The sequence below is a fragment of the Corapipo altera genome, unplaced genomic scaffold (assembly GCF_003945725.1).
Source record: "Corapipo altera isolate COAL_440 unplaced genomic scaffold, ASM394572v1 1, whole genome shotgun sequence".
NCBI classification, from domain to species: Eukaryota; Metazoa; Chordata; class Aves; order Passeriformes; family Pipridae; genus Corapipo; species Corapipo altera.
Window position 1 is genome coordinate 8,116,405 of NW_020884873.1, and position 27,641 is coordinate 8,144,045.

General features: G+C 39.6%; 1 protein-coding gene across 1 annotated transcript in view; it reads right to left on the reverse strand.

Annotated features, from left to right (window-relative positions):
• Positions 1-214: 214 nt before the first annotated feature.
• PKP2 (plakophilin 2) overlaps positions 215-27,641 on the reverse strand; it is a 40,132-nt gene continuing 12,705 nt past the window's right edge. Inside the window, exons 4-13 of the mRNA XM_027667315.1 lie at positions 23,964-24,102; positions 20,915-21,122; positions 15,542-15,719; positions 8,205-8,322; positions 6,556-6,717; positions 5,517-5,690; positions 4,795-4,948; positions 2,855-3,044; positions 1,859-1,946; positions 215-354 (exon numbers count right to left, since the gene is read on the reverse strand). Of these exons, the coding sequence (XP_027523116.1) occupies positions 286-354; positions 1,859-1,946; positions 2,855-3,044; positions 4,795-4,948; positions 5,517-5,690; positions 6,556-6,717; positions 8,205-8,322; positions 15,542-15,719; positions 20,915-21,122; positions 23,964-24,102 (1,480 nt within the window). The 3' untranslated portion in view covers positions 215-285. The remainder of the gene's footprint in view (positions 355-1,858; positions 1,947-2,854; positions 3,045-4,794; positions 4,949-5,516; positions 5,691-6,555; positions 6,718-8,204; positions 8,323-15,541; positions 15,720-20,914; positions 21,123-23,963; positions 24,103-27,641) is intronic.

Sequence of the window (27,641 nt, forward strand, 5' to 3'; positions counted from 1 at the left end):
TCTGCATAGATCAAAGGCAGTCATCTGGAGCTCTGACTAGTGGTAAACCTGGATGAAACTTCACCTCAGACATCCTGAAGAATCCATCTTTGGTTATTCTTATATTGATATATACAGTGACAACAAGGTGATTAGGACTAAAAACCAAAAAGCTACTCTCCGGTCACTCAAGTCTTTATATAAAATCACAATATCTTTTTTTCTGAGATACTTCCTGGTTCACAATGGCAACACCAACCATGTGAAGATGTATGATCTCGATTGTCTTCAGTGGTATGTTCTGATTCAATCTCTCAGCGAGTTATAGGCTTTTGTGGTCCGGGTGTTGACGAAATCTGCCTTCTTAAAGTCAGCCTTTGGAATGAAAGAAACAGAATAATCCATTATCTTCAGTGCTGATTCTGCAAGGAAAGGGTGGGTTCAGCTGTCTAAAAGCTAGATATGGAGCCATGGTAGGGGTCTAGGCAGAGTCCTCTACAGTCACAGAGACAGTCACATTTCCATTTAGTCTAAGACAAGTGAGATGAATAATTGGAGTTGCTTAACTCTCTCCACTGACTGTACCAGGAGCCTGTTCTTCTAGCTCAGCTCTACAGACTCTGAGCTCCTAGATGACTAATGCCAGCTGAGATTAACATTATCAGAACAAACAGTACAGGGCAATGCCAAAATTACTCAGGACTTTATCCATCCCATCGGATCAAGTAATTTCTGTTGATTATTAGCCTGACTTGTCAAAAATATCTAGGCATTAGGTGGTCTGCAGTTTTCAGTGCCATACCTGGTGTCTCTAGGGGACCTGATTTGCACAGGAAAACAAGTAATCTGAGTTTTGAAACTCAGATCTGACAAATGTGTCTTATAAACTACCAGTGACTTCAGAAAATTCATACCATATTGCTGTACAGTAAAGTCAGGAATGTAGTTGTAAAAAACCAGGGACAACAAAATGTAGTTAAGAATTTATATGGGTACAGTACCCTCATTCTTGAGCACAGATTTCTGGCTTGTGGGGAAGTAAACTGCTGAGTGTGATGCAACACTGTTAAAGTATACTATGTAAAGTAACTTTCTTAGAGCAAATTTCAACAGAAAATCTACAAAAAGAAACAGCCAACTAATAAATGTTGAAGGCTACCTTGAGAACATGGAATAGTTTTAGGTTACAGGGAATTTTAGGTGACAATTATGAACAGCAAACAAACAAGGATTGAAAACAGTTTGAAATGCAGGGTGAAGGTAGGTAGGTTGAATTCAACTCAGCTGTGTACTGAAAAAGTGGTCACAGAGCTTCAGGGGAAAGAAAAAAAAAAAAGGAAACTGGTTTGTTGCCTGACTCATGCTGGTCATTTCTTGTTTGATTTTGACTATGGCAGTAAATATTTGCCAACACCTTTCCCAGGCCGTAGCTTTTTGCCTACACGTGGGCCATCAGATCACACAAATAAGGAGAATAAAACTGCTCTGGTTTCAAAGCAGGAAGCTGCCTTGCCCTGCCTTTGCTTTTACTGGCACTTTATACCCTCTGTGCCAGGTTGGTCCAGCCAGTGGTGGATGATCACCTACTATGCATCACTTCTCACCATCTGACACTTCTGACAGGCAGCAGCAACAGTTTTCATAAACTTTGGCAGTGGATTTAAAACCACAGAGGTAGAGAACATGAATGCAGATGAGCAAAAATTAAGGCCATGCGTTACTTAGGCAGCATAAGGAATAGGAAAACCAAATTCAGAGACCACTTGAAATCCTATTGATTCTCAAATGTGTGGAATTGCTAAGGGCCCCAGAGGACAAATGAGAGAGTTCTAGGTCCAAAAGGACAGATTATGTGTTGTTGTTCTAACCCGGATCTTACCTTTTTGTAAGCGTTGTGGAGATCAGTATGTGACCACAGGGAGTAGAGGAGGACTGAAGCAGCCCTACTAGCTTTGCTGAACATGTTACTGCAATTTTGCAAAAAGAATGATAAAACATATTTCAATTTCCATGTCATAATCACAGTGCACGTACAGATGTCAGCAAATGTAACCTCGTAGCATTTGTCCTGTCTCTTTGCTCCTAAATGCTGTTTTCCTATTCTTTAGGCATAGTAGCATGTTTCATGCCATCCTGATTACTGAAACAAATGAAAGTACTTTGTAGGCTACATTTTTTAGAAGCTATCACACTATTAATTTTCAGTTGGGAAAATACACTCAGCATAACAAGCATTTGAAAGAATCTTTCCAGTAGGTAAAATGTCTGGTTAGTTAAACAGGATTTAAACTACTTGGGGCCTCATGAAGCCTCCTTTATTGAGATTAATTTCCTCTTTCATTTTGTAAAGAGAGAGGAAGGCAAACAGCATCATTATTCATATTCTTAAAGCATTAATTATCTTTTGAGAAAATATTGATTGCATATGATTACATATTAAAGAATGATTAAATTTTGAATCTATTCTCTAAAATGCTACCTTATAAATTATTTTTAAGTACAAGTCTATAAGTTTTATAAAATGTATCCATGCACTCCACTAAAGATTATCAGGACGGGAAAGACAGAAGACTTTTTGGGTACAGATAAGATCTGATGGCCAGTCACTATATGTACCAGAACATAGATAATGTTGTGCAGTTATCTTCTGAGGAGTTACTTAAAATTCTGGAACACGGTCAATTTAGCTGAGGATGGAACAGTTGCAAGAGATCTTTCTGTATTTCCCAACGTGTGCAATTCTATTCACATCGCTTGTTTAAGCTGTCCTGTACCTTGAGATGAAGTGGTTTTTCTCCCCAAGAGGCAGAGAGGTTGCAGCTTCTTTCTTGCCCAGGAAAAGAAGGAAGAGGGTAAGACTTCTCGACCACCTTACCTGTCATTCATGCTGATGGCAATAATCTTTGGCAGCCCATCAGCACTCAGGAGAAGCCGTGCATTGTGTGAGCTGCTCTGCGTCAGATTGTACAAGGTGTAGCAGACGGACGCTGTGGTTTCACAGGCAGTGTCAGACCCTGGGACAGACTCGGGAAGTACTGAGACCAAATCAGGCAAAACTTCTCTAGCTACAGGTTGGAAGAGAGAGAAGCAATTCCATCACCAACAGGTGCAGGTTTATGTAGGGGTCCTAACTTTTTCCCGCCATTCTCACCTAGCAGGGTGTTGTGTGCTCCCTCAAAAGTGATGGTTTTGTACCTGCATTACATCCCCACAATTTGGGGTAGGCTGCATCCACACTAACTCAGACACTATGCAATTTGCCTCATACACAATACATTAACACCTCGTGTGCTGTAGTGAGGTCACCAGGCATGTGCCAGCAGCAGGCTGCCCCTTCCCAGGGAATCCTCTGTGTCCCAGAGGTAATCAGGGGTATAGTGATGCACAGCAAACTGAGAAAGGGTGACTGCAGCACAACTTTCTGAACCAGTGTGTAAGCTGTTTATTTAAGAATAACATCATATTCTGAAGTCCATCCCTACTAAAGAAACACCTCATCATTTTGACCAGAGTGTTCATTCCTTCAGGTGGGTGACAGGGTTCCTGCATCAGGCAAAGCAATTATGTCAGACATGATAGTCCATTTTTTTCTCCATTAGTAAAACAAGAAAGGCAATTTTCAGAAAGCTTGATCAATTTAGACACATATCTAGAAAACAGTATGGCTTTCCAAATGTGCTTTGAACAAAGTTTTTTTAGGAATTTGGCCTGAATGCACATATGTTTTCAGTCAATCACAAAGAATACATTTTCATGGAGAAAAGGTTTGCCTGAAATTCCCCCAGTTCTCTCTACTATAGGTGAAGTAAGAAAACGACTGTGACTGTGCAAGATGAAGCTTCTGTCTCCAAAGCTTTGTGCTATTCTATCTTTCCCACACTCTTTCATAAATTATTTTTTCTGATGAAATCGCAGCTTCTCGTCAGTTTAATTTCTATTCTGTCTGGGAGATTCACTACTTGTAATTTTTAACACCATATGGATTATCCCTTTGAAATCAGCTCAACAACATGTTATAATGTTTTCATTAATAGGGAATGTTCTCTAAGGATTAAACAGTGCCCAGGAGACTGTTCTGCAGAATTCTGGAGGTTAATCTGCCCCATGAACCATCTGTATGCCTGTAATTTCTCCTTTTCCTTTGGTGAGAGCACAGAAGAGGACAACAAATTATGTGAATTCATTTTGTCCTATCAGTAGGAAAAAATTTCAAATACACATTAAATTGAAATGAGAATACTCAGAATAGAAACGGCTTCTATTTAGAAACAAGATCCTTTAAAAAGACTGAATTATTTTTTCTATAGCATTTTCTATCTTCCATTCTGAAAAACATTTTGCAGAAAAACTGTGTGAGCTGCAAGCTTCCAAAGTTTTGTGTCTAAATAGAAGGAAATATGACCTTTGCTAGAAGAATTAGAGATGCACTGTGATTTCTAGCAAAGCATTACATAGCTGTGGCAGCACAGAAGCTGGCACTCACCTTCCTTTACCCTATTTTAAGCAGAAGAAAAACTCCCTTTCCAAATCTGCATAGATTTTACTTCCATTATGTATTTTTAAAAATAGCACCAATGGAAGTACCTGATGAGGAATACACAATATAGAGAAAACTTGAGGTTAAAGTCCTCCTTAGGCAAAACTCTTTATTTTAAACCCTGCAAAATGACTTCAAGTATCTGGTGTAAAGATCTACTCAACTCACATGGATCAGGGGTTTTTTTTGGCATTTCTTTTTTTTTTTTTTTTAAGGAAGGAAACTTGAAGGTAAAGAGAGCAGAGAGCGCCCAAGAGACAATGCCGGTCTTTGCTCACCTATATCGTTCTGCAGAGAGGTGTTGCGAGACAAGTTCCTGAGCAGTGACACTGCTGTCTTCTTTACTGCAGGGTGACTTACATGCAGCATAGTTCGGATGCTTGGAAGGCCATTTGCCTTTTGAACAACAGTCCGGGCCACCGCAAACGGCATCTGTTAAAGGGCACGTGGCAACACTGTGTCATTACCGTGAATGTACGGCCTCATAAAAACCCCCACACAGAGGGTTCTCTACATCACGTTAAGCACGTTTAAAATAGTTTAAATTCAGAGCTACATATGAGCTGCAATGGAAAAGGAAAGTTTTGAGCCCTCTTTCTCCCACGTGCTCTTTGGCCAGTTCCTCAGAGTCATTATCTTCTTCACAAAAGTGATCTGCTGCTGTGTCAGAGCCTTCCGCTCCCCACGGGAGTACGTTCCACAAAATGACTTTTTTGGTGCTTTTAACATCTGCTCATCCCTCCCATTGTGCAATGAATTAGCAAATTTCACACATGGAGATGTGCACAGAGTGAGAAGAAGCAGGGCCCGTGTTTGCCAAGCAAGAAAACACTACAAAGCTGGTTGTGACTTTCCCTTCAATGTTCTTCAATTTCCTTGAAGATGTCATTGAGGCAGCGTTATTTGAGCTCAGGGCAGTGGGCATGTTGCACTGCAGCCCTGAACACTATGTTTTCACATTTAAGAACTAAATGATCAGAAAAATATAATGCTGACTTACTGGTCCGGTGCCAGCTGTGAGGTTCTGAAGAGCTCCCAGGGATGCTTCCTGGGTGTAGTTTCTGGTGCTCTTCGCTATTAAGGAGAGATATATCCTAATCAGCGTAGAATGCCAGAGCGATTCAACACCTTTGGGATTGCTCTTTTCCTCAGGTAGAGGGGTGTCCTGGTGCTTCTAAACATGTAAAAAGATCAAGCCTTTAGAAACAGCAACCTTATGTGACTTAATGCATCGCAAGCTAAACTAGCCATTTTGTAACTCTCTATGACCAGATTGTTTGCAGATTGTCAAGCTGTGAGCTCATATAATAATGTGTAAAATTTCAGTATTTAATCATATTGGCCACTCAATCCAAAAGAAAAAGGAGATAGGTATGGGGGAAGCTGTTTCTCATCTGTCGGCAACTGATGTTAGGGGCTGAGATCAAGGAGAAACAGAAATGGACAGCTAGTTGTACTGTGGATGGAGCAGGAGAAGGCACAACACACTCCAACAAAACCAAGGGATGGGGAAGGGTTATCAATCTTTTTTATGTTGCTTTTGCCATCCCCTAGCACTGTTTTCCCTCCAACTATTCCCAGTTGTCAGAATATTAGTGATCTGTACCACATGGCATTGAAAAGAAGAAGCCCTGAGATAGCCCAAACCCCAGCAAGTCATGGAAGTGGCAAGTCATTCTGTGCTGGTTTCACTGGTGAAAAAACCATCACAACACCCACTCACTGGGAGGGCACTTGCACAGTTGCTGTACATGGCACAGATACGACTTAGATCCATCCGAGGGGATGAAACCAAGTGGCAGTATTCCCCAGCTAATGGAACAGTGTTTTTTATATGTCTGTCACCAGCAGCAGCCAGAAGAGATAATTGGTGTCAATTATCAATATCAATGGTATCAATAAATTTGCATTTTTGGGGCAAGTAAGTGTAATACTATTGGACACATCAATAACAGACTGTTAGGTAGATTACAGTCTTATTCTCCAGAGGTTACTACAACTGATTAACCAAATGAGATGTAACTAAACATGCACTTTACCTCTTTTACTTTTCTGCTCCGTGTTCCAAAACAGCCTGGTGTTTTATCATTGCTAGAAATATTTCTTCTTTGCATATATATGCTCTGGGCATAGCTCTCAGGGAGCTCTATCTCTAGCTGGTAGGAAAGATTGTGAAGAATGCACACACAGTTTTCTGTGGCCTAAAATAACAAAAGAACAGAAACTGAAAGATTTGGCATGCATTGAAGGGACATGTATAGACATGGGAAGAGCTTTCATTTTTGGATCTTCAACAATTAACTGCAGAGCTTCTAATGCCTTATGGAAGAGCTGGGCTTCATGCCAGTGATCCACAAGACTGCATTTACGCTGATAAATTAAACATGCCCTGGGATGTTCCTGAGCACTGAGGCCAGCTGGCACACAGGGCTTGCATTCAGAGTGGGGTGCATGCCTGCTGGAAATGGTCCTGGGACATTATAATTCCTGAATTGTGCCTGAGAAGTGTTTGGGCGAGTGCTATTTGACACAGACCAGAAGTGTGCCAAGAAATGTTTAAGAGCTTAAGAGTAAAGATGATCATGTACAAACCCTGCTGTAGCATCAGCAAAAGGAAAGCTTTGTATCTTTCCCAAGGAGGAAGTTTTTTTTCTGTGGTAGAATGCCTTTTTAAATAAGATGTTCCTTTCTGAACACAGCTAAGGTCAGGTATACAATTTCTGAGTGATGAGTCTATGGCAAATGGCTTTATTACCAGCTCCTCCTTTTTTGAAGGTAAAAAAGGAATAAGTGGTTTTAAGACAGAATGCAACAAGGAGCTATTGGCACAAATGTAATGTGCTGGATTCTCCCTGAAGCTAATGGCACTGAATACAAGGAGATGCTCAAGCAACTAATCCTAGAATAGAGCTGTAAATGTGCAGTAATTACCACTACATGGCACAAGTTACAGCAGGCACACTAGAAGTGCCTCACAGGCTTCAGATAACTTTGTCATAAGGGAAGGTTGGTCTTCTTACCCAACTTTACCCAGCTAAAAGACAAGCATCTAGTCTAGGCTGTGTTCAGGGTTCACCTGCAGTCAGTGGTGGGAGGAAGAGAATGAGATAAACTGGCGTCTGGAGGTGCCAGTGTCCCTGTAGTTACTGGCTTAGGTGGCAAGTATAACTTCTAAAAAACACTTAGGAAAATTAATTCCATTCTAAATGATGCAAGCTCCTTAATTACACTGCCACCCAAAGGGATTTAGGTTCTTCATTTCCTAAGGGGTATTTAGCATTAAATATACAGGTGAGTAACCAGATTAATTTTTTAAGCTTCTAGCGAGCTAGCTCCCTGAGGCAACTGAAAAGGTAACATCTGACTCTTCTGTGTCTTAGTATCTCTGACAGCTGTGACTTTATCTCACTTTTTAAAAAAAACATAGAATTTTCTACCTTTCTCTCTGGTGATTCCAAAAATGCTTTCCCAGTGCTAAAGTACTATTCTTTTAGATAGCAGGATAAAAATACTTCAAAAAGCTTCTTACTGGACTTTCGCCTTTGGTAGCAATTTTAAAAGCCCTGGAAACAAGTTTGGCAGTTACATCACAACAGTTTCTGAACACTGATTTCTAAACAACAACAACAACAACAAATAATCACTTAGCAATTTCCCCCAGGAAAACACTTTTCATCTCGAAGAGTACCTTGTCATTAGGCTCATGGTCTGCAATAGCTCCTTGGATATAATACACAAGAGAATCAATCAAGCCATTACATTCTCTCATCTTTTTCCTTCCTTCTGGGCCGGCAGAGCTCATGTTTCTGTGCAGGAAGGAATATGTTGGGGAGAAGAGATTTAGTCAAAGATATTTTTTTGAGCTACTCTGACAAACTTTTCCAGCTAAATCTTAAAATCACTGAAGTTAAGGTTGACTGCTTCCTTTCTTCAGGGCTGTAAGACAATCTGAGCCTCTTCTAAATAAAACTTTCACTTCAGCATACTCCCAGACAAAAGAAAACACTCCAGGAAAACAAACCATGTGTTTGGATAGATAAGATCTGACTCCAATTTTCATCTCAAAGTTGAATTAAATATTTTTAAACAAACCCGAACAAAAAAACCTGGACTTTTTTTCATTATTCCATTTTAAGTTATATTTTTAATATTTAGGATGGTGCCTATGTCAAAATAACAGAGGAACAATAGCTGTAAAAATTTCCATGCACACAAATGTCCTTTAGCAATTTACCTACACCAAACCAGTTCTTGATCCAAGATAACTCATCAACAGGTACTTGTTCTGAGAGTTTTAGCAACATCTCTACATTAACATGTGAAGAAAACCGATGTCACTTACAGGGCTACATTCACATGGCAGTTCAGGTGCATATGGAAATGCTCCAGGGGGAAATGCTATTGGGTAGGAGGGGATTTGAATGCAGCCAGACTGGTAGGCTGGAGCAGCAGCCTGGCCCCACTGCTGGGCAAGAGGCTTCGGGGATGAATGGTGCCAGAGCAACAGTGGGAGACAGGGAAGAGAAGAAAGCTGTACTGTGCTCAGCTGATTCCCAGCTTCCCAGAGAAGCTGCTGGCATCTAAGCAGGTAAAAGCTGAAGCCAGCAGAAGCTGCTCAGTCCGAGAGGAAAATGCCAGATGTCTTCTGCAGATGCCTCGTGCTGTGCTACTGCAGTAGCTCAGACACTGTTCTGCAGGTTTTCTGCCTCCTCCACACCCAAAAGAAGTCACTGTTTGCCTGGCTTTCAAGTAACAGCTTCTGTGCTTTGTGGTAACCCAAGTGCACCTTGGAAATGAATTACAAAAGTGATTTAAAAACTCTTCAAAAACCAAACACACGCTTGCTGCTTGAAGCTTGGCTCTAAATAAGATACTGATTTCCAGGGAAGTAACAACACATTCTGTTGTTACATTCTGTGTAATTACTTTCACAACTCAACAAGGTCTGAATTATGGAATGCTGGAATTATAAACCTAGGCCTCATTATTTTGGACTCCTGCAGCTCCGCTGGCCAAAAGACTGCACATTCCAGCTTCTTTGTTTGAAACAGCATTAAATATAACCCAACCTTAGCATCCATCAAAACTGGAGAGGGACATGTTTCCCTAGATAGTTTCAGGTTGCTTATTTTGCATGCTTACTTTACCCACCAGAAATCATAGTGTTTATACTTCTAGTAATGACAAAGCCAGTAAGGTACAGCTTTAAACTTTCCTGTGGCTTATGACTGCAAAATGAATGTAGCGTTTTATACATTGTCATTTCACTTCTACTGTTTTTTCCCCCCTGGAAAGTACATGCTCAGATTAAATACTAGTGCACTGTAATTATAATTTAACTTTAGGTCATAATGTTAACAATGTCTCTATCTATGAGTTAGTTTATTCACTCATGAAATTATGTATCACAGAATCAATATTCAGATTCCTCAATATGGTCTACTATAGAAATCACTTTGGAATTTAATTTTACCTATATATGTCACATTTGAGGCATGTCACCCATTCATATGTTTATGGCTATGCTGACAGAAATGTACATGTTATAGCCCTTCTAGCACATAGCAAAAATAGTTCCTGAGGCACACAGACTAAAAATACTGCTAAAGATAAGTGTGGAATTTCCCTCACCAAAGACACTTCAGCTGATGCAGTATTTAGTTTTGTCCCAGTACATCATTCTAAACCCCCCTGAACTTTTTACAACTGATCATGCTGAATGCTTGTGTAAGGAGTGGCTATGCCCTGGACTTACTATCTTAGCATGAATATAGTGAAGGAAACAGCTTTTACAGCTCAGGAGGTGGAGAAGAATCTGAACTGAGGGCACTGTCCTGTTCCACAAAGGAAATTAATTACCAGACTGTTTCATTAAGAAGTTGATGCTCAGTTTTTCATCCAGCAGTAGATATCAGTGCATCTCTGTGTGCATGTCTGTACACACATGGCCACTCCATTCTCCACCTTTCCCTGTTTCCTTATCACCACAACGTGGGCCAGGAAGGGAAGAGTTCCTGCTCTCCCACTCACCCAAACACAGCTGTAACCACCTTACTCTAAATAGGGTCAGAGAAGAGCATTTCATCCAAAACCTCAGTTGATAGCTTCAGTTTGTTTGCTAATTGAAGCTTGAGAAATTCCAGGAAATAAAAATATTATTAGAAAAAAAATTTTTTTTTTAAACAATGGTGACATTTTACTTAGAAAATTTCAAAACTGACTTGGCTTCCCAAGATTCGAGGTTCCTGACAACTGGAACAGCTCCTTCTGAGCTCGAGAGCTGGACTTTATTACAGTGGAATTGCTGGAGGCCCTGAAATACTCAGTGCTTGGGCAATTGCCATAGTTGGGCTGGAAGGTTGGAAACCTTCGAGTCTGCCGTGCAAGTTTGTTTTATTTGCATTTTATCAAAAGTGCTCTGATATAAACAGATCCATGAAGCAAGGAACAGCTGGAGTAAAAATCAAGAGTCTTCTCATAGAAAAGCTCTTCTGCTACCCAATTTGTGATATTTCAACCCTGCTTTGGTATTCAAGGGCGGGGACAATTCAGCATGAGGAGAATACAGCCTTAGGGAGATTGGTGCTTGCAGGGATGGTCTCTTTAAATGACTCAGAACTTACACTTTGGCATCACCTAACTATCAAAAATCTCTGACTTCTGGCATGCTCAAATGTGGTAATCCTGGTGACATGCTCAAACTACACCACGTGCTTATGTGGATGCATTTTGTCTACCTATGTGCCTCATTTATCTCATCTTACATTTGCTGCTTCTGTTCTCTCTTGCACTCGCACATGGTGCAACTATATCTGTAATCAAAACAGCTGTTTGCCCATGTTCTTGTGGCATTTGGGGAGGATCAGCTAATTCCCTACTGGGAAATGTAATTTTGATCCAGAGATGTGAGGTAAATACAAAGAAATGTGACAGTAAAATCAAGCATGACTTTGAAAGAAACAGAATGATGGTAATATATGTTCAATTAGCTTGCAAATGGCACCAAATGAAAGGGATACTCCCTTTAAGCCAACACTGAGTCATACACCGACTGTTGGAAAAGGTTTTTGAACTGCTGTGAATGATCCACATAACTGATAAGAAGAGGGATTTTGCTCCCAGGACTCATTCAATTACCAGACAACGATTTCCTGGAGTAGTTTGGGAAATTCTATTCTCTGCATGCCTTACACAGTTCAAAAATCCATCAAGGAGGGAAAGGTATCTAGGATCTACTCAGTAACCAGAGGCGCCAAGCTGCAAGATGCTTGCTGGAAATAACAAAATTCCTTTCAGGAATTGGGGGAGCAGATAAACTGAAGAGGAGGCAAGAGAAGATAAGAATGGATGGAAATAAACTTCAAGGAGTAGCAATGCTATGCAAGAGGCCTTGGTTCAAAGACTTGTTATCATCAGTCATTTGTTTTACGTTCTCTCTTAGAAGCTTCCATTACAAGTTTGAGCTGCCATCACACTTTTCAACACACAGTGAGAGCTTTGGCTTCCCTTCTCTCTGGAGCAAATGGAAGAAGATGTTTATGCAGCCTCTTGGTTTAAAGTGTAACGATACTACTTCCTCCAAATACAGCTTTACACTGTCCTTGTGGGTCACTGTGTAATTCAAAACAAAAGCTGAAACAAGAGCTGGGATAGACAAAGCGTCAAAAATAATAATGAAAAAGGAAGCATTACTTTTATTTAACTGGTTGGGGAACCAGTAACAGAGAGGACAGCTGACTTTTCTGGAGATAGTTGTCTAGAAAGTTTTGAAGAATTAGAATACAAAGGGGCACCAGATGCTTCAGTTCCAGAGCAATTAAACAGGAGGGCTCTGCAATGAAGTACAGCAGTTGTGACTCCGAGCTCTAACACTGAAATGAAATGTTTTGCAGGAAGAAATGTGATGACTAAACATAAATTCGGGGAAGTTCAGCATTGCAGAACTTTTTGGTACAGGTATTTCAAGATAAAAATGGAACAAGATCATGTCTGTAATACTCCAGTAGACAGTTTTTTTGTTGTTGTTTTTTTTAACTGTTCAGCTTATTGTCAGGCAACCAGTGAAGTCTGTTCATTTGGTTTACTCTGCCTGTTCAGGGCAGAGTGCTTTTTATCATATTTCACAACTGAACGATACTATTTCTTATTCTAACTGCTAGTGTGGAATTCTGTGGCGTACGCAGCTTCTTTTTACTATGTTAAGTTTTGTGACCTGCGATTTCTGTGAAGCTTTGCTTCTGACATGGTTTTAAGACAAAACACAGACCAAGAGAAAGGGATTAACAAATCCTTCTAACGTCAGACTTCCTTATCAGTGACTGCAAACACTGATACAGGCAGCCAAGATTCAGGACTCCACAATACTTCTGGCAATAACCGGTTAGCAGGACAGGGATTGGTCTGCTCATTCACTCATTCCAGTGTTTGAAAGTATCTGCAATATCATCTGCTAGAGTGGATTCACTTCTCCTCCCGAACTTTTGTCAAGGAGGATGAAGAGAGCTGTGATTTATGAGTTGGTAGCTGTGTGGCACAGTGCACATGCCCACACCAGATGCCAGTGTTAGATTTGGACTGTGGGTGTCCCTTTCAGTCCATAGGTGTATGCAAATTTTTGAAAATAAGTTTTGGCGTTCTCCTATAGCTAAGTACTGTACTATGCATAATGTATTGCACTTCAAAGTACTATTTTTAACCTGTAATAGAAGCTGCAGGCTATAGACTTTATCAGCATGCACAACAAACATGTTAGTATTACAAAAGGGAAGACTAATTACAGATTTATATTCTGGCAAATAAATATGCTCTTCAAACATCTTCATTAGCAACATCATTCCCTCAGTGCACAGTTTTATTACTTTGTGTATGCTCTTTTTTTAGTTTTCAGCATTTATTCATGCAGACATTAATTTTTAATTAATACATAAGGAAGGAATACTTCTAGTGACCTAATCTGGGAGGGGCATCCATTTCCAATAAAGAGATGCAAACTGATTAATCTTAAAAATCTCAGCTATTTGGCCTGTACAAATATGATAAGCCTCATTAAAAACTCTTCTGTGCCAGAAACTAATTCTGTGCTGCAATCCTGCAGATCTCCTTTACCTGGGAATTTTTGAGCCCTTCTTGTTCTAATTATAATTTTCAGTGTTGAAGCTCTTAAAAATGAGGACTAGAATATGGACATCATATCTATAAGATGGGTAATTCATCTTTGAGCACCTAGATAAGGGCAGTTTAACAGAGTTTTCATTAAACCTGCAGAGCTCACTGCAGCTCTGGAGCAGCCCCAAGCACCGACTTTTCTGTACAGAGTAAGGTAAGCCCAGAATCTAATTTAAAAGAACTCAGCTACTGTTATGCCTTATTTGTCACATAACAACTTGTATCAAGCTGCTGAAACAATCTCAGACAAAGCAATACAGAGCTAAACCTGAGAATGATCCTTTGTCCACATCGGCTGGCTCATAAGGAAGAGACAGTTCCAGAGTCCAAACGCAGGACAGGAGCAGCCAGACTGTTTCTGTGTAAATGCATCCTGGGCTAAGCAATATGAAAAAAGACAACCTCTTCATTTCCTAAACACCACCAATGTTAGCTAGAGAGATTTTATTATGGGTGGTTAACGTTTCTTTTTATTTGCTTTTGAGCCATTGTAGTAAATAAAAGTTAATTATTACTTAGAGATGAACTTAATTAGTAGTTAGTGGGCTGACAGGAGTTCCTACAGGAAAAGGTGCCTTATTGTTGAATATTTTGTATAGCTAACAATTCATCTGTCTTCTGAAACCATGAGTCACGTACAGAACTGTTTACACAGTAAAAATTAATGTCATATATATACAACTACTATGCTATAGGACACGTTAGCATAGCAGGAATGTGTGAGGCAAAACTGGGCAGCTTCCCAAGCCTCTAAATTTCAAACTTAATTCCTTGTACTATACTAGAAGGTGTGTAAAACTCAGGCCATGCCTTTGCACTTGTACTTTACTCCTCTAAGCAGCTCAAACTGCCCTTTCATGCATTTTTGAAATGTGTAAACAAAAGACATGCATCTCTGATGCTCATGAGTGTACTTAACGTGCAATGACTTTGAACTCACAAACACAAAGAGCCCCAGTTCCATAGGCTGTTATTTTTAATGATGTTTTTATTGAACATGTGTTTTTTATCCTTCAGCCATTTAGGGGTGTGTTCACTGAGGCCTTTGGTGTTTCTCTGTAGTAACTGCTACTGTGTTCATAAGCCTATTAGCTGATTGCAGTAGTAAATATACAGCTTTAAATCTATTCATCCACTCCATGGCTGCAACTTGCTTGAACTTGTGCAAAAGGTTGGACAGGGTTTACCATGGTTTAACGAATGGCTTTTCCTTAATTTAAATAACTTTCTAGTCAGTTTAAGTATAGATTATGATATGTCAAAGTAAGCATCTTTGGCAGCAGCTGAAAACTGAAGACTTTTATGTGCTTCTAGGTACCATGTCTCTTTTCCAAGTCATCTGTTTAGATGAGAAGGGATCACGGCTTGAGAGGAACTCTGTGCATTTATCCAAAGGGTCCTTGGAGATGCTAATGAATGTAACTATTAGTCATGGTTTATATGCAGAGCAGAATAAAAGACTGACTTGGCCACTGCTGAGCATGTTCTGCTCACTACTCAAAGGAGTGCTCCCATGCCTGGTAGCATTTAGCAGGTATTGCAGCAGGTGAGCAGAACATACTCAGCAGAAATGTCAGAAAATAGTGGTCCCATTAATACCCAATATTGCTGTAGATGAGGATAAATTTCTCAGTCCCTCGAAAGAAAATTTCAGATACACAGGCACTTCAATTGTCCCACCAAAGATCTACGATATCAGAACTAATAATTCAAATATGTTAGTCTTTTGGTAGTCCGAATGGCACCTACAGGGCTATACAACAGTAAAGTGCATCAAAATTAAAAACAAGAAAAAAAATAAGTGTGCAGGCCTGTTTTATCATCACTATTGCTTTGGGTAGTTGTAGATTGAGTGCTCACCTCAAGCATCCTGTGGCATTGTAGAAGATATCAGGGTCAGGTAAAACACTTGATTTTGGGTAATCTCGATCTGGCCAGCCTGAGTAAGGGATGAGGACAGCTTCGGTCAACGTCTGCAGGGCTTCTCTAATCAACAGGTGCTTCAGCTGGTCATTAGAGGACAAATTCCACAACAAACCTGTAATATCCAAAATAAAATCAGAGAGGCAAAAAGACTCCACTGCAGTTTGAAAGACTTAATCTCAAAGTCCTTGAAGTTAAAGAGTGAAGAATGACACTTGATATCCCGAAGAGGAGCAGAATGAGTTGATAAGTGTTCACCAGGCCTGATCTGAGGACAGGGAAATGGGGCAAAAAAGGGGGCACAGTTATCCATGTGACTGAAGTAAAATCGCTGCACAGTCAGTCTGATGCCCAACCATCAAGTGCAGTTTCCCATGGCTCTGCATTGCTCATCTGCAGCAAATCATCTTTTCCATTACCAAAGCAGCACAAGCTAAACAGAGATAACAACACCAGCATCAGTGATCATCCTCCACAGTTCCAGGGAGGAACTTGTCCATTCTGGATGCCTGGTAGAACCAGTTGCACTTCCAAGTACCAAGTAAAGACCAATGAGTGGGAGAATAAACTCGCATGCAAAAGGGATTGCAATGGGAAATACAGAGATTGAGTTCATAGGTTGCTGGAAATCTGCTGGAAGACAGGAGATGCCCATTACCAAGTTTCTCCAACACTTGACAGCAAAATTTCTCACCAGTTGGCCGTTACTGTCCAGACATTAGTCACTAAGCAAATCATTAAGTAATGCTACAAACCTTGTCTATTCACAATCTCCAAAACAAATCTTAAATATGATCTTGCATAACTTACTAGGTTTGCTTACGTTCTATTCCAACAGATGACAATTCTTTTTAAAGTACTCTTCCCCTGGAAAACAACACGTATTTCTGCTTTTCACTACAAAGACATTCATTGTTTCCTCAGCCTGCTGCTCTAAGTTTCACAGACCTCCTTCTCCTCACACTCGGGTAGAGTATTAGTGAATGTTCCTTTCATCAATTCACAACAAAAAATGCTTCTTTTATATCTCCTTACATTTTGAATTTGATTTCAGGTATTGTGAGAAATAATAAAACCAAAACAAAAGCCAGCCAAAAGCAGCCCATTCCTTCTTTTGGGATCAGCTCTTCAACCTCTGAATTAAATGATAAAAGGAAGAATGCATTTTCCTGAAGGAAAATAAGGCTTATGGGAAATCAGACAAGCAGTCCAAAGAGCATTGGTGAGAGAAGCAGGTTAAAGATAGAATGGCAAAAATGCAAGGAACGGTACAAGGACAGAATATAATTTCAAAAAGAACAAATTCATTTTCAACTACAGATGGATACCTAGAATAGAATTGTTGGAACAGAATTTGAGATGTTGCTTACACTGTATATTTTCCAACAAAAATCCTACCTTTACCCACAGGCACTGTATCACTGGGCTGAGAAGGATTCTCTCAGTGGCATTCTGGGTGTGGATGAATTTGTTCACATTAGAAAATGTCTTTAGGAGTGGGCTCTTTCCTTGCACCTATGCTTCATGTACTCATAGGAGTATAGTTTTCCCTTAGATGGTTATTTAGAAAAATGGGTGGGGTCTGCTTTTAAATTTATATTTCTTTTAATGACAGTTCTGCTTGTGCTGTAATATTCCCTGCAGGAAAAATTTCCTTTCATTTCTTGTATTTATGCTTCATGATAACAAGATCAAGAGGTTAGCTACTCCCTGGAGGCTCATCTGGCTTACCTTCAAAAGCTAATATTTTTTTTTTCCATGCCATAGCCATTTTACTTTCTGTTCCTCAGTATGCTCTCCAAATACTATAAAATTCAATTCCTGTCTTGGCTCTTGTGCTGTCGTCAAGTGACATCCTCTCCTACTACTTACGAGTAACACCATTCCTTTCCTAAGTGACTTCTAAGTAGCTTGTCAAAAAGTCAAGAAGTCAAAAAAAGGACAAAGCCTACGTTTCCTTTACTTTACTTGTATCAAAAGTAGCTTGTCAAAAAGCCAAAAAGTCAAAAAAGAGACAAAGCCTATGTTTCCTTTACTTTACTTGTATCAATGATTTCATGAAGTCAATTCAGTCAGTGTGATCTTGAGGAGGACTCATTCACCCTATGAAGAGGCCATATAAGCACAGAAATTGCAGAGAAACCAGGCAGCTATTTTCTGCACAGGGGCCTTAATTAAACTGGTCCACAGCAGCTTTCAAACCACTTTCATAGGCACAAAGCCACTTTGGTGGGGGTTGTGGTTTGGTGCTTTTTGTGTGTTCTCCTGGGATGCACAGAGTGTGAGGCAGCACACAGCACTTGCTGTAATCAGCATTTATCTCCATACACTTTGATTGCTTTCAGTCTTTTCATAGGACAATTCAAGGCACACTGCCTGACTATGCTCAGTCTGTATTCCTCAGGTCTTGAAGAAAATACAGGCCATCAAAGTATTCTTTGAGAACATATGATGTAATATGGCTTAATGTTAGGCAAGTGCTTGTCTGTATTAACACTGCCAGTACTAATAAGCCAACGATCTTAAAAATAAGCTTTTAAGGCTGATATTTACTTATGTCATGTTATTTTCTGAGATATACAGTATGAGAAAACTTCTGTGTCTCTGAGTTTTAACTTCCTTCTCTCCAACAACTTCCTTATCTTCATATACTTTTGTCAGGTGGAGTGTTTTGGTACCATGCTTGCTACACAGCAACAGAAACAAAAAGCTTCCCTCTGCTGAGCTTAGATATCTTTAATAAAGAGTATTGCATGCTTTCAATCCTTGGCCAGGAGTCTTTCACCACAGCTCAATGAGGGATTATCAGGCACCAAGCTGATTTTACTCATCTTTTATGGGGAAAGACATTCAGCTAAAAATCATATCACACATTTGGAAGTCCCTAATTTACAGTCAAAGTAGGCAAGTAATATGTACGATGTGAAAAGACAAATGGACTTATGCTGACTGGGTGGAAGGCCAAATTTTCCACATTAATCTTTTCCCAGAAGTGTTACAATCCTGCAGAGAGATTGCATGCATAGCTGTGATATTCCACTAGTCCTGCAGGAAGCCAAAGGCAATGCAAGACGAGAAACAAAGCTTGTAGGTGAGCCATCAGTCAGACAGGAAAACTGTTGTTCAGCAGAATTTAACTATTTTGTTAGAAAGGCAGTCAAAGGTTTGCATTATCCTTGGAAGAGCCTTATGTTGCAGCCCTTCTCAGGCTATGCAGGAAATCTGACAGGACAGTAATTCCAGTGATTCCTAGATATCACTGTACATGCCAAGATCATCTGGAAGCAATGACCCAAGTTAGCATACTTTTAACACTGACTCTCGATCTCCTGTCTGCAGCTCACTCCTTGCCTGTCCAGGAAAGAAGGTGGCCAGAAGAATATTCTCATAGAAATTCATTCATCCAGACTGCCCTTTGCCCTGTAGGCTCCTTGCAGCTTATTAAGGAGATGAAGAATTGTTCAAGTGATGGCAAAAAGTATGCCCTAATGCCATTTTCACAAAGGGACTCAGTGTACTTCCTCCTAACTGCACATTTGGTCTTGAACAAAGCAAGAAATACTTCTCTCTTGGTGTATTTTTAAAGCCATCCTTTGCAAGAGAGAGGCACAAAAGCATATCACAATATTTTGCTTTACACAAGCTAGCTCATCTTGCTTGATATTGCTTAAATATTTTGTTGGTGTCTTCTTTGTTTTGTAAGTAAATATTCATGTTCAACAACAGGGGGAATTGCAGAATGAAGATGAGCCTTCATCCAATTCCACATTGAAGGGGAAGAAAGTACCATTCTCAGTATCCATGTGATCTATCCTGCATAGTCAACAGTTTTGTCAGAAATGATGAAATTGCTAGCAAGGAAAGAGCATTGGCTTTCTGGCCACTGTACCACCATTTTCACTGCTTACCTCACAGATCTGTAACAGCACAGAGAGATAACACACTATACAGTAAGTTACTAAGTGACCCCGTTGTGCAACTGATGAGTGTGAAAACCTTTAAAACATTTTAATGTTGCAGAGCTGTAGAACTGAGCCAAAAGAACCAACAATACAAAGCTTTGTTCTCCAGCTTAGGGAGCAGAGTATTTAAAATACTTAGAAGAATGCAGAATTACAGAAGGTCTCGACATGTCCTTGCTTCAAGGCAGGGCTGCTTGACACCTTCTGTATCTTTTCAAGCACAGTTCTCTTAATAGCTTTTGTTCTTGGTATCTTTAAAGTTCACTTGAAATAAACGTCCATTCATTTATTCATAATGTTTTCCATTTATAAAATATAAGCCTGCTCTTCCTTTGCATGCCAACAAGAATGAATGTGGGTCACAAGCAGATGAATTCCAACAGACACATTATGGCTACACAGGACTACAGGGATGAAGTGGTTGGCACTTCTTAAAGGGCTGCTGCAAAGCCAACAAGGCAGCAACCATAGGTTTCTTTTTGAGTAATGCTGGACTTTTCCTCCCACCATCCCTTCTGCTACACTGAAGTACAACAAGAAGTGTAATATGGGGTTTCTGATCCAAAGGGCTTTTCCTTCAAATTTGCAATGAGCCCTACTAATTAACAGTTCTTCCTCAAGGTCATTGGAAATAAAAGCATGAGAGCATGAGCCCTGCAAAAACAGAATCCAGAACGTCAGTCACTCCACTGATGATGCTGTGTGATCTTTGCAGTCAAATGGCTGCCTGGGAGGAATTCTCTCCCCTGTACACGAAAAAGAAACATGCTGTTGCTGTGGCAGAGCTTTCTGCTTGTCACAGATCCAAGAAGACAGACACGTGTGCAAACCACTGCAAGTGGGAGAGCTCAGAGCAGAAATTTGGGGCAGTAGAGTTTGTGGTGAACACAACAACCACTTTCTATCCATGGCACCTGACAGTTCTGGGTGACTGTCTTCAACAAGGAACACCCAGTAGGTGCTGTCAGCATAGAGTCAAATAACAAAGGCTGAGCTGCTGTGTAAATAGCAGCAGCATTAATTACAGTCCCAGGCTCCTTAAGGGACCCTCACTTTCTTTTCTGGAATATCTGGGACTTTAAGCTTCCCGCAAACAGACTCATATAATTTCTAAAGGAGCTTTAAGAGGGGAAGTTGCAGTTCCTCATCTCTTCTCATTGACTGAAAGACTGGCCTTGAGTAAGGACCTTGGAATTTTACCCTAAGTAAATTGCTTAGAATAGGTGACAATGTTCTTGTATTTAGTCACTAAGCACGGGCCTAAGTAAACAATCATGTGCCTCTCCCGGAAAGCTTGTGCATTACTTAAAGCACTTCATGCTTGACTGCACAGAAAACACTACCCTACCTGTGATTTGCTTCTTAGTCTCTACATCCCTGGTGTGTCGGAGTAGGCGGAGCAAGAGTGGGATCCCTTTCTGCTCTGACACTTCCAGTTTGTTGTCATTGTCCTCAAACACCAAGTTTCTCAGAGCACCACATGCTGCCCGCTGAATATCCTCATTCTGAACCTCCAGAAGCTGTAAAAGTTTGGGGATACCACCAAGTGAGAAAACCTGTGAAGGAAACAAAACACAGCAGAGAATAGTTAGATCCTGCAGAAAACAAACTCCACTCTCCCCCTACCCCAGCAAATATTTAAATAGTCGTAGGGACTTCTTTCATTTGCTCCTATTTGAAAGACTTGAAGCACAAATCATTAATCATTTGCACATGACTGCTAACTTCTGGTCTTTTATATGACTAATAGTTAAAATTAACTAAGGCAGGCATCATATTTTGATAATGTAAGAGAATGAAACTAAATCTTTTCCAGCTTTGCTGCAGATTTGTACTCTCTGACAAGACATTTAATCTCTCTGTATTTTAGCTTCCATGTTGGTGAAATGGGTACTTGAGATTTCATTCTGAACATGCCAAATTTGGTGTTTTTCCTCTTAGCAGACAGCCTGATGAAAAGACAGTATTTCTTCTCTATTAACTTCTTGCACTTAACAAATAAGTGACAGTGTATCAAATAAGAACACATTATACTTAGTACTTCTTATCTGTGGCATACTGAGAAAAAATACTAAATGGTAAAATCTAAACATTGTAAGTTAGCTATCTACTGAACCACCCTCATTTAACAAAGACTACTTTTCAGTGTCTAATTCTTTAGAAAATGAGGTTTTGATCATAAATGAAGACTTTAGAAGATCTTATTTTACCGTAGCTGTATGGAAAAATAAGTTTCCAAGTTCTACATGTAGTGGCAAATGAGGAATCCCAGTGATGTGCCATAAGCAAGCCTTGGCTCATTTAAGAACATGTTTAGTATGAAAAGTACCTTACATTCATGTACAATTGAGAAAGGCTTCCTCCAGCATCTCAAAATGCCATATGGTTTTGTGGACAAACTCACCCTTGTGTATAATCAACAGCATGTGAAAGACTAAGAAATCTGATACAACTGTTTTGAGCAGTCCAGAGTTTAATGATAAAAAGAACTGAATGCAACTGGCAGGTGTTGGCAACACAAAGAAATGGAACGTAACAAAGTCTTTTGCCCTTCATGTAGCAAACTACTCAGCCTGCCAGCCTTTCCTCTGATTCAGCTGTACAAAAGGCACAGTTTCTTGCTACTGCACTGCTGACCTGATTTCCTCTGCAATCATTCCATAATCATCTCAGTGCTAACAGAATGAAACACAGAAATACATATCTTGAGGGAAATGGAGCACAGAGGCACATCAACCCATTTTATTACAGTAGATCAGCCCTTTTGACACTGACACTGTAGTTGGTTGGGGTTTTTTAAACATTTATGCAGACTTTCTGTGGGTAATTTTAATGCATTTATAGCTCTTGGTGCTATTTTGACCTAATTTGCAAAGGATAATTTACAAAACCTATTGACTGGTCCTTCTAAATTTTCATTGGTAGACAGAATTCACCAAAATACTGTAAGAACACCAGTTCACAAGAAAAAGAAAAGCCACTAGACCCACAAACTATCAACTATCAGGGAACAAAGCATTGCAAGACAAAGGCTGAAAGGCTAAAAAGGGGACACAAAACAATGCCAATGTGAACAAGCCTGACAGGCACCAAACAGAAAAGCTCAGCTAGAATATGTGGGATAGACAGGAAAACAGGAGAAGGCTTTAAGCTGACTGCTCCAATTAGAACACTTTTACTCATGCACTTGTTTTCCTGGGAAGTTGCCTGAGAGAGGTCTGTATAATAAACCACCTTCAAACATTAAATTCTGAAGCTCGGTCCTCAGTCTGAAGTTAAGGATGCTACTTGTACGGGTGTTTTCTTCCAAAACAGTCTTTGACACACCATAAAGCAAGTTAAAAGGACTGAGTGATGTTTGGCTGTCACCAAACTGGACCGAATGTATATGAATATGGAGCTAAGGCTGAGGTGACATATGAATGATACTGAGCATATTACACCAAAGCAGGTGTAACACTGTTTTTCAATAGTTGAAATAAACTATCACCTTGCACATTCATGTAGAGAACTGAGAGACATATTTGTGTCCAATAGTGAAAGAAAAGGAAGAAGAGAATATTTTTAATATGTGCTTTCAAAGAACTTGTAAGCGACCTTACAAGTGTCTTGTAAGGGACTTAAAAAATTTGGTTAATCTAAACAATGCAGTCCCAGAGAGCCCTTAACGTTTTGGCTAATCCATGCACTGTATTAACACATGTGTGCACTCCTAGCAAATCCTAAAGATTGGATAAGTTTGTACTCTACTCCCAGAGTTTTCTTTTCTGGGATGTTTTTGTACTAATGGTATAAGTGTGCCAGTCAAAAATGAGAGACAAGAGCAATTACAATGACAAAAAGTTCAGAGTTTATTTATAAAGGTTGAAAGAACTATGTTTTTTTGGCCTGAAAAAGAGCAAATTAAGTGGGTTTTTCACTTAGCAGCCTCAACATTTATGAAAAACCACCCAGACAGGACAGAAACCAATCAAATCAGCTTGAAAAAGGGAGATTTAAGTTATGCTTTTAAAGTTATATCAGGAATAACTGGCAAAGGTAGTAAAGCTCTTTGACTGCCTACAGCAGCTTGTGGAATCCTAATCAATGGGTTGATCTGGAGGTTGGTCCTAAACATCTGTAATTACTGATGGTTTGAGTGAATTTTTAGCCTACATTTCTATGTCTCCTATCACAAAATGCTAAAGCCCAAATTTTTGCAAGCATAGACCCAGTCCCGTTCCATGGATTTAAAAGGATCTGCAGCATAAAGCATCAGTGTATTTTAGGGAAAATAACATTAGTATCCTATAAGGTTTCTTGGGTGCCTTTTTTCTCTTCATGCTGACATAGTGCCATACAGTACAGAAAGCTATTTTCTCTATCTGACTGTAACTGGCATAAAAATAATTACTTACTTTTCTTCTGGCATCTGCTTTCTGGAAGCACTCGTGCTGTATGAAAGTTACTGCAGCAAGAATCCTAGGTGTGGACTGTGTATTTTCACTCTTCAGTATGTTCACTGCACGCTCCAGTGTCATCTCCACTTCTGGGCTCCTTAAAAGTATAGACAGAGGAAATAGGGTGAAGTAAGAGTGCAGAAAAATTATCTTTGTTGTAATACAAGGATTTTTGTATTTTTCAAGTAACTTTAGATTGTCTTAGAACTTTTTTTTCCTTTTCAGTAGCAGAAAGTATTAAAAAAGCTGGGGAAGAGAAAATCATAAATGAAATTGTGGCAACAATGAGAAGTTCTGGAGAAAGTAAGTCATGTTTCAAATTATAAAAAACAAATGGAAACATTAGTGGATGTTTTTATCAGTGTTTCCATTAGTTTCCATCCTCTCATCACTGGATGAAGGACAGGATGTGGAAGGAAAGATGAAGGAAGCGGATGAAGATCCAAAGAAGGCTATAACCAAAGTAGAGCGAAGATCATGAAGATACCTTGATGTTTTCCTCAGTAATGTGATGATTGCTTTTTTACATTTGTTTTCATGCATTCTATCCATTTCTTAGTTCCCAGAATACATATATGCAGGACTGCATTTTTCAAACTATAGAAGTTGTTCTAGTTTGAAATAGATGGGCAAAGCCTTTTTTTCAGAATAAAAATAGCACTCATTAAACTGAGTATGTACATTGACTGTGGGAGGATTGAAAATAAGCATGGCTATTTTCCTCTCGACTTCCAGCATGTTTGCTTAAATGATGATTGTGTTAGACAACCATATAAAAAAATGGAAAGGGAGGTCACCAGACACATTTTTTCCCAACTAAATGGAACATAAAACAATTCATGGCACATTCAGGTGCATTACCCATGGGGCAGGTGGTTATGCTCCCCAGACTTTTATTTACTTTTTGTTTCAAGTATGTTTCACCTAGAGAAAAAAAAAAGGGGGAGGGAGAAGGGGAAGTGGACAAGAATATGAGCATTTTTTTTTTAAACCAGATAGTTTTGTAATACCAGATCCTCTGCTGCCCAGACAGGGACAAGAGGGCAGTCTGTGAACTCCAGTGAAGCAAGCAGTCATTGGCAATAACTCCCTACTTCAGAGCTACCAGAATGAGAATGATTTACTTGATAATCATCCCAGTAAATGAACCCAAAGTTAGAAATATTAACACAATTACCATTTATGTTAAAATAGGAACCTGGGAAATAAATTGGCTTAAATTGAAATTTTAATTTTTTTTTTCAATTAACTAAGTAGAAATATTAAATAATAAACAATGTTCAGGAAAGTGAAATACCACATGTTTTGATACTGAGAAGAGAATCAGTCCTAAAGAGTGTGCTTGTGGACTGCACCAGGTGTCACCCAGTTCTTCAGTTCTGAGACTGGCTCCATAATGGACCTGCAGGGTCCTGGGCCTGGAATTCCAGACTTGCCCAGAATAGGCTGCAGGAGAGCAAGGCAGACAAACCAGGCAGAAATCAGGCAGATTTCTCACAGGGAATGTTGCTATAAATGCACTGAAATACAACTGTTTTCCCCAAAATATTTATGATGTACTCATGAGCTCTGAGACAAAAACAGATTTTGCTGGAATTTTTCTTGCAGCTACACTGTAATTCGACATCTGCTGCTTGGTTTTGCCAAGGCAAAACCAATTAGTATGGCTGTAAGGACAGCAAAGAAATGGAGAATTTTGATTCATTGCACCTGTTGCAAATGAAATTATACACCCATACCCTGAGGTTTCTACCTGCCTTTATATTTCTCTTTGGTATAAATATGTTATTTCTTGTCTTCTCCTCTGAGTTAGTGTTTTGAGCAAATACACTGTATCTGTAAGTGCTGAGGATGCTTGTGCAAGAGAAAGATGAAATGAAGGGGACAGCATGTTGAGGATGTCAATGGAGAGGTTAAATCAAAGAGAAATTAGACAGAACTTTGGTTAGTATCTCTCCTGCCTGGCGTGCTTACAGCTTCCAGATTTTCAGGGTTTACTTCTGGCCAGATTTAAAACAAGATAGTTACTAAGTTACTCTAAGTTGTAAGTAAGGTGAACTGATCAGAAACCTACTTAAAGATCTCAAACAATGAGTGACGAAAAAAAGCTAGATCATATTTCTCCTTCTTACTCTCTATAGTGGAACCAAAAAGCAGGCTTTTCAACCTTGGGTTTTAGTCACTTTTCTTAAATCAATAAAGATTTCGTGACCTTGTTATACCTGTGCACATATGAGCATGTCTACCTGACTGCTAGTCACCACAATAATTTTGGAGCCCTTTGCCCAAATTCAGTCACCTGTGAGCAGCAGACATCTCCAATGTATTAAATTGTGAGTCACTTCACTGACTAAGAACTGAGGAGGACTATAAACATCTGCCTTTCAAGGTCAAAATTGCTGCATGAGCTGATCCCTCATGGGATACCAGAGAATCTATGTGGAAACTCAACCTCAGGATGCCAAGGGTGTCCCAGAGTAGTTAAGGTCCATCAGCAGTGCCTGCCAGGCTGAGATGAACACAGGGACAGCCAGACTGCATTTCAAAGTGCTGGGGGTGTAGATCTGCATTGAGACTGACAGTAGCTCACTGTTCACTGGTTATCCCTTCATGGCTGATACTCCTTCATGCAGCAGGCAAAAATATTTCTCTCCTGTTGTGCACTGCCATACTAGGCTCGTTCTTCACTGGATTAAAAATAATATTCCCTAATGTTTTCTCTGGCAGCAATAAAGGGTGCAATACAATCTTTGACCCTCAGTGGTATTCATAAAGTTACAGCACCCTAACTCTTGTCAAAATAGAATTTGATGCAATGATTCTATCCTGCCCTCAGAACATTTACAGGCAAACTTAATAGCAATTGGCTGATTGGCACGTGTCATGACACTGCAAACAGTCAGTCAGGAAATGGTTGTTAAAAAGAACAATGATTTGACAAGTTGTGACTTCACCTTAATTGCCAGAATATACCATTTTTGAGATATATACATACATAATAATTTTGTGACAGCTCTCAGCACATTTAAAAGTCAGATTCTGTAAGCAGCTGTTTGTCAGACAGCTTTAGGTTGAATCTCTTTCTTTCCTAAGCTCTTCATCATGAGGATGCTTTTAACTGATTCACTTCACCAGAAGATACACAGATAACATCTCTATACTCTGATTTTTTCTGCTTTTCTTGCATAGCATGAGCTAATTGTTTTACAGAAAGTTTGAAAATGCTTTTATATAAATTTTAATGCTGTACACAGCTACTCCACTACTTCTCTTTAACCTTGCACAACTATTTTACATTCTCTTAATTCACCTTAGAAATCCCAAAATTGTGATTTGCATAAAGAAAGTATAAATTTCAGGAAAAATTAATTTACTCCAAAGCCAAGCTTATCTTTTTTCCCCCCTTTACATTACTAAGGGAGCAACAGGTAATATGTCAGATAATGCAGATTTAAAATCAGAGAGAATGGGAAATGGTAAGAAATCTGGAAGTGTCTACAAACTTCTTTACCTGAGAAACCTTATCAGAAGAAACTATTGTACTACTGGTGGGATGATGGACTTGAGTGAAATACCTCTGACTTGACAGTGGTGTATGCTGCACAGCAAAATGTTGTCTAGTGTGGTTTAAACAGT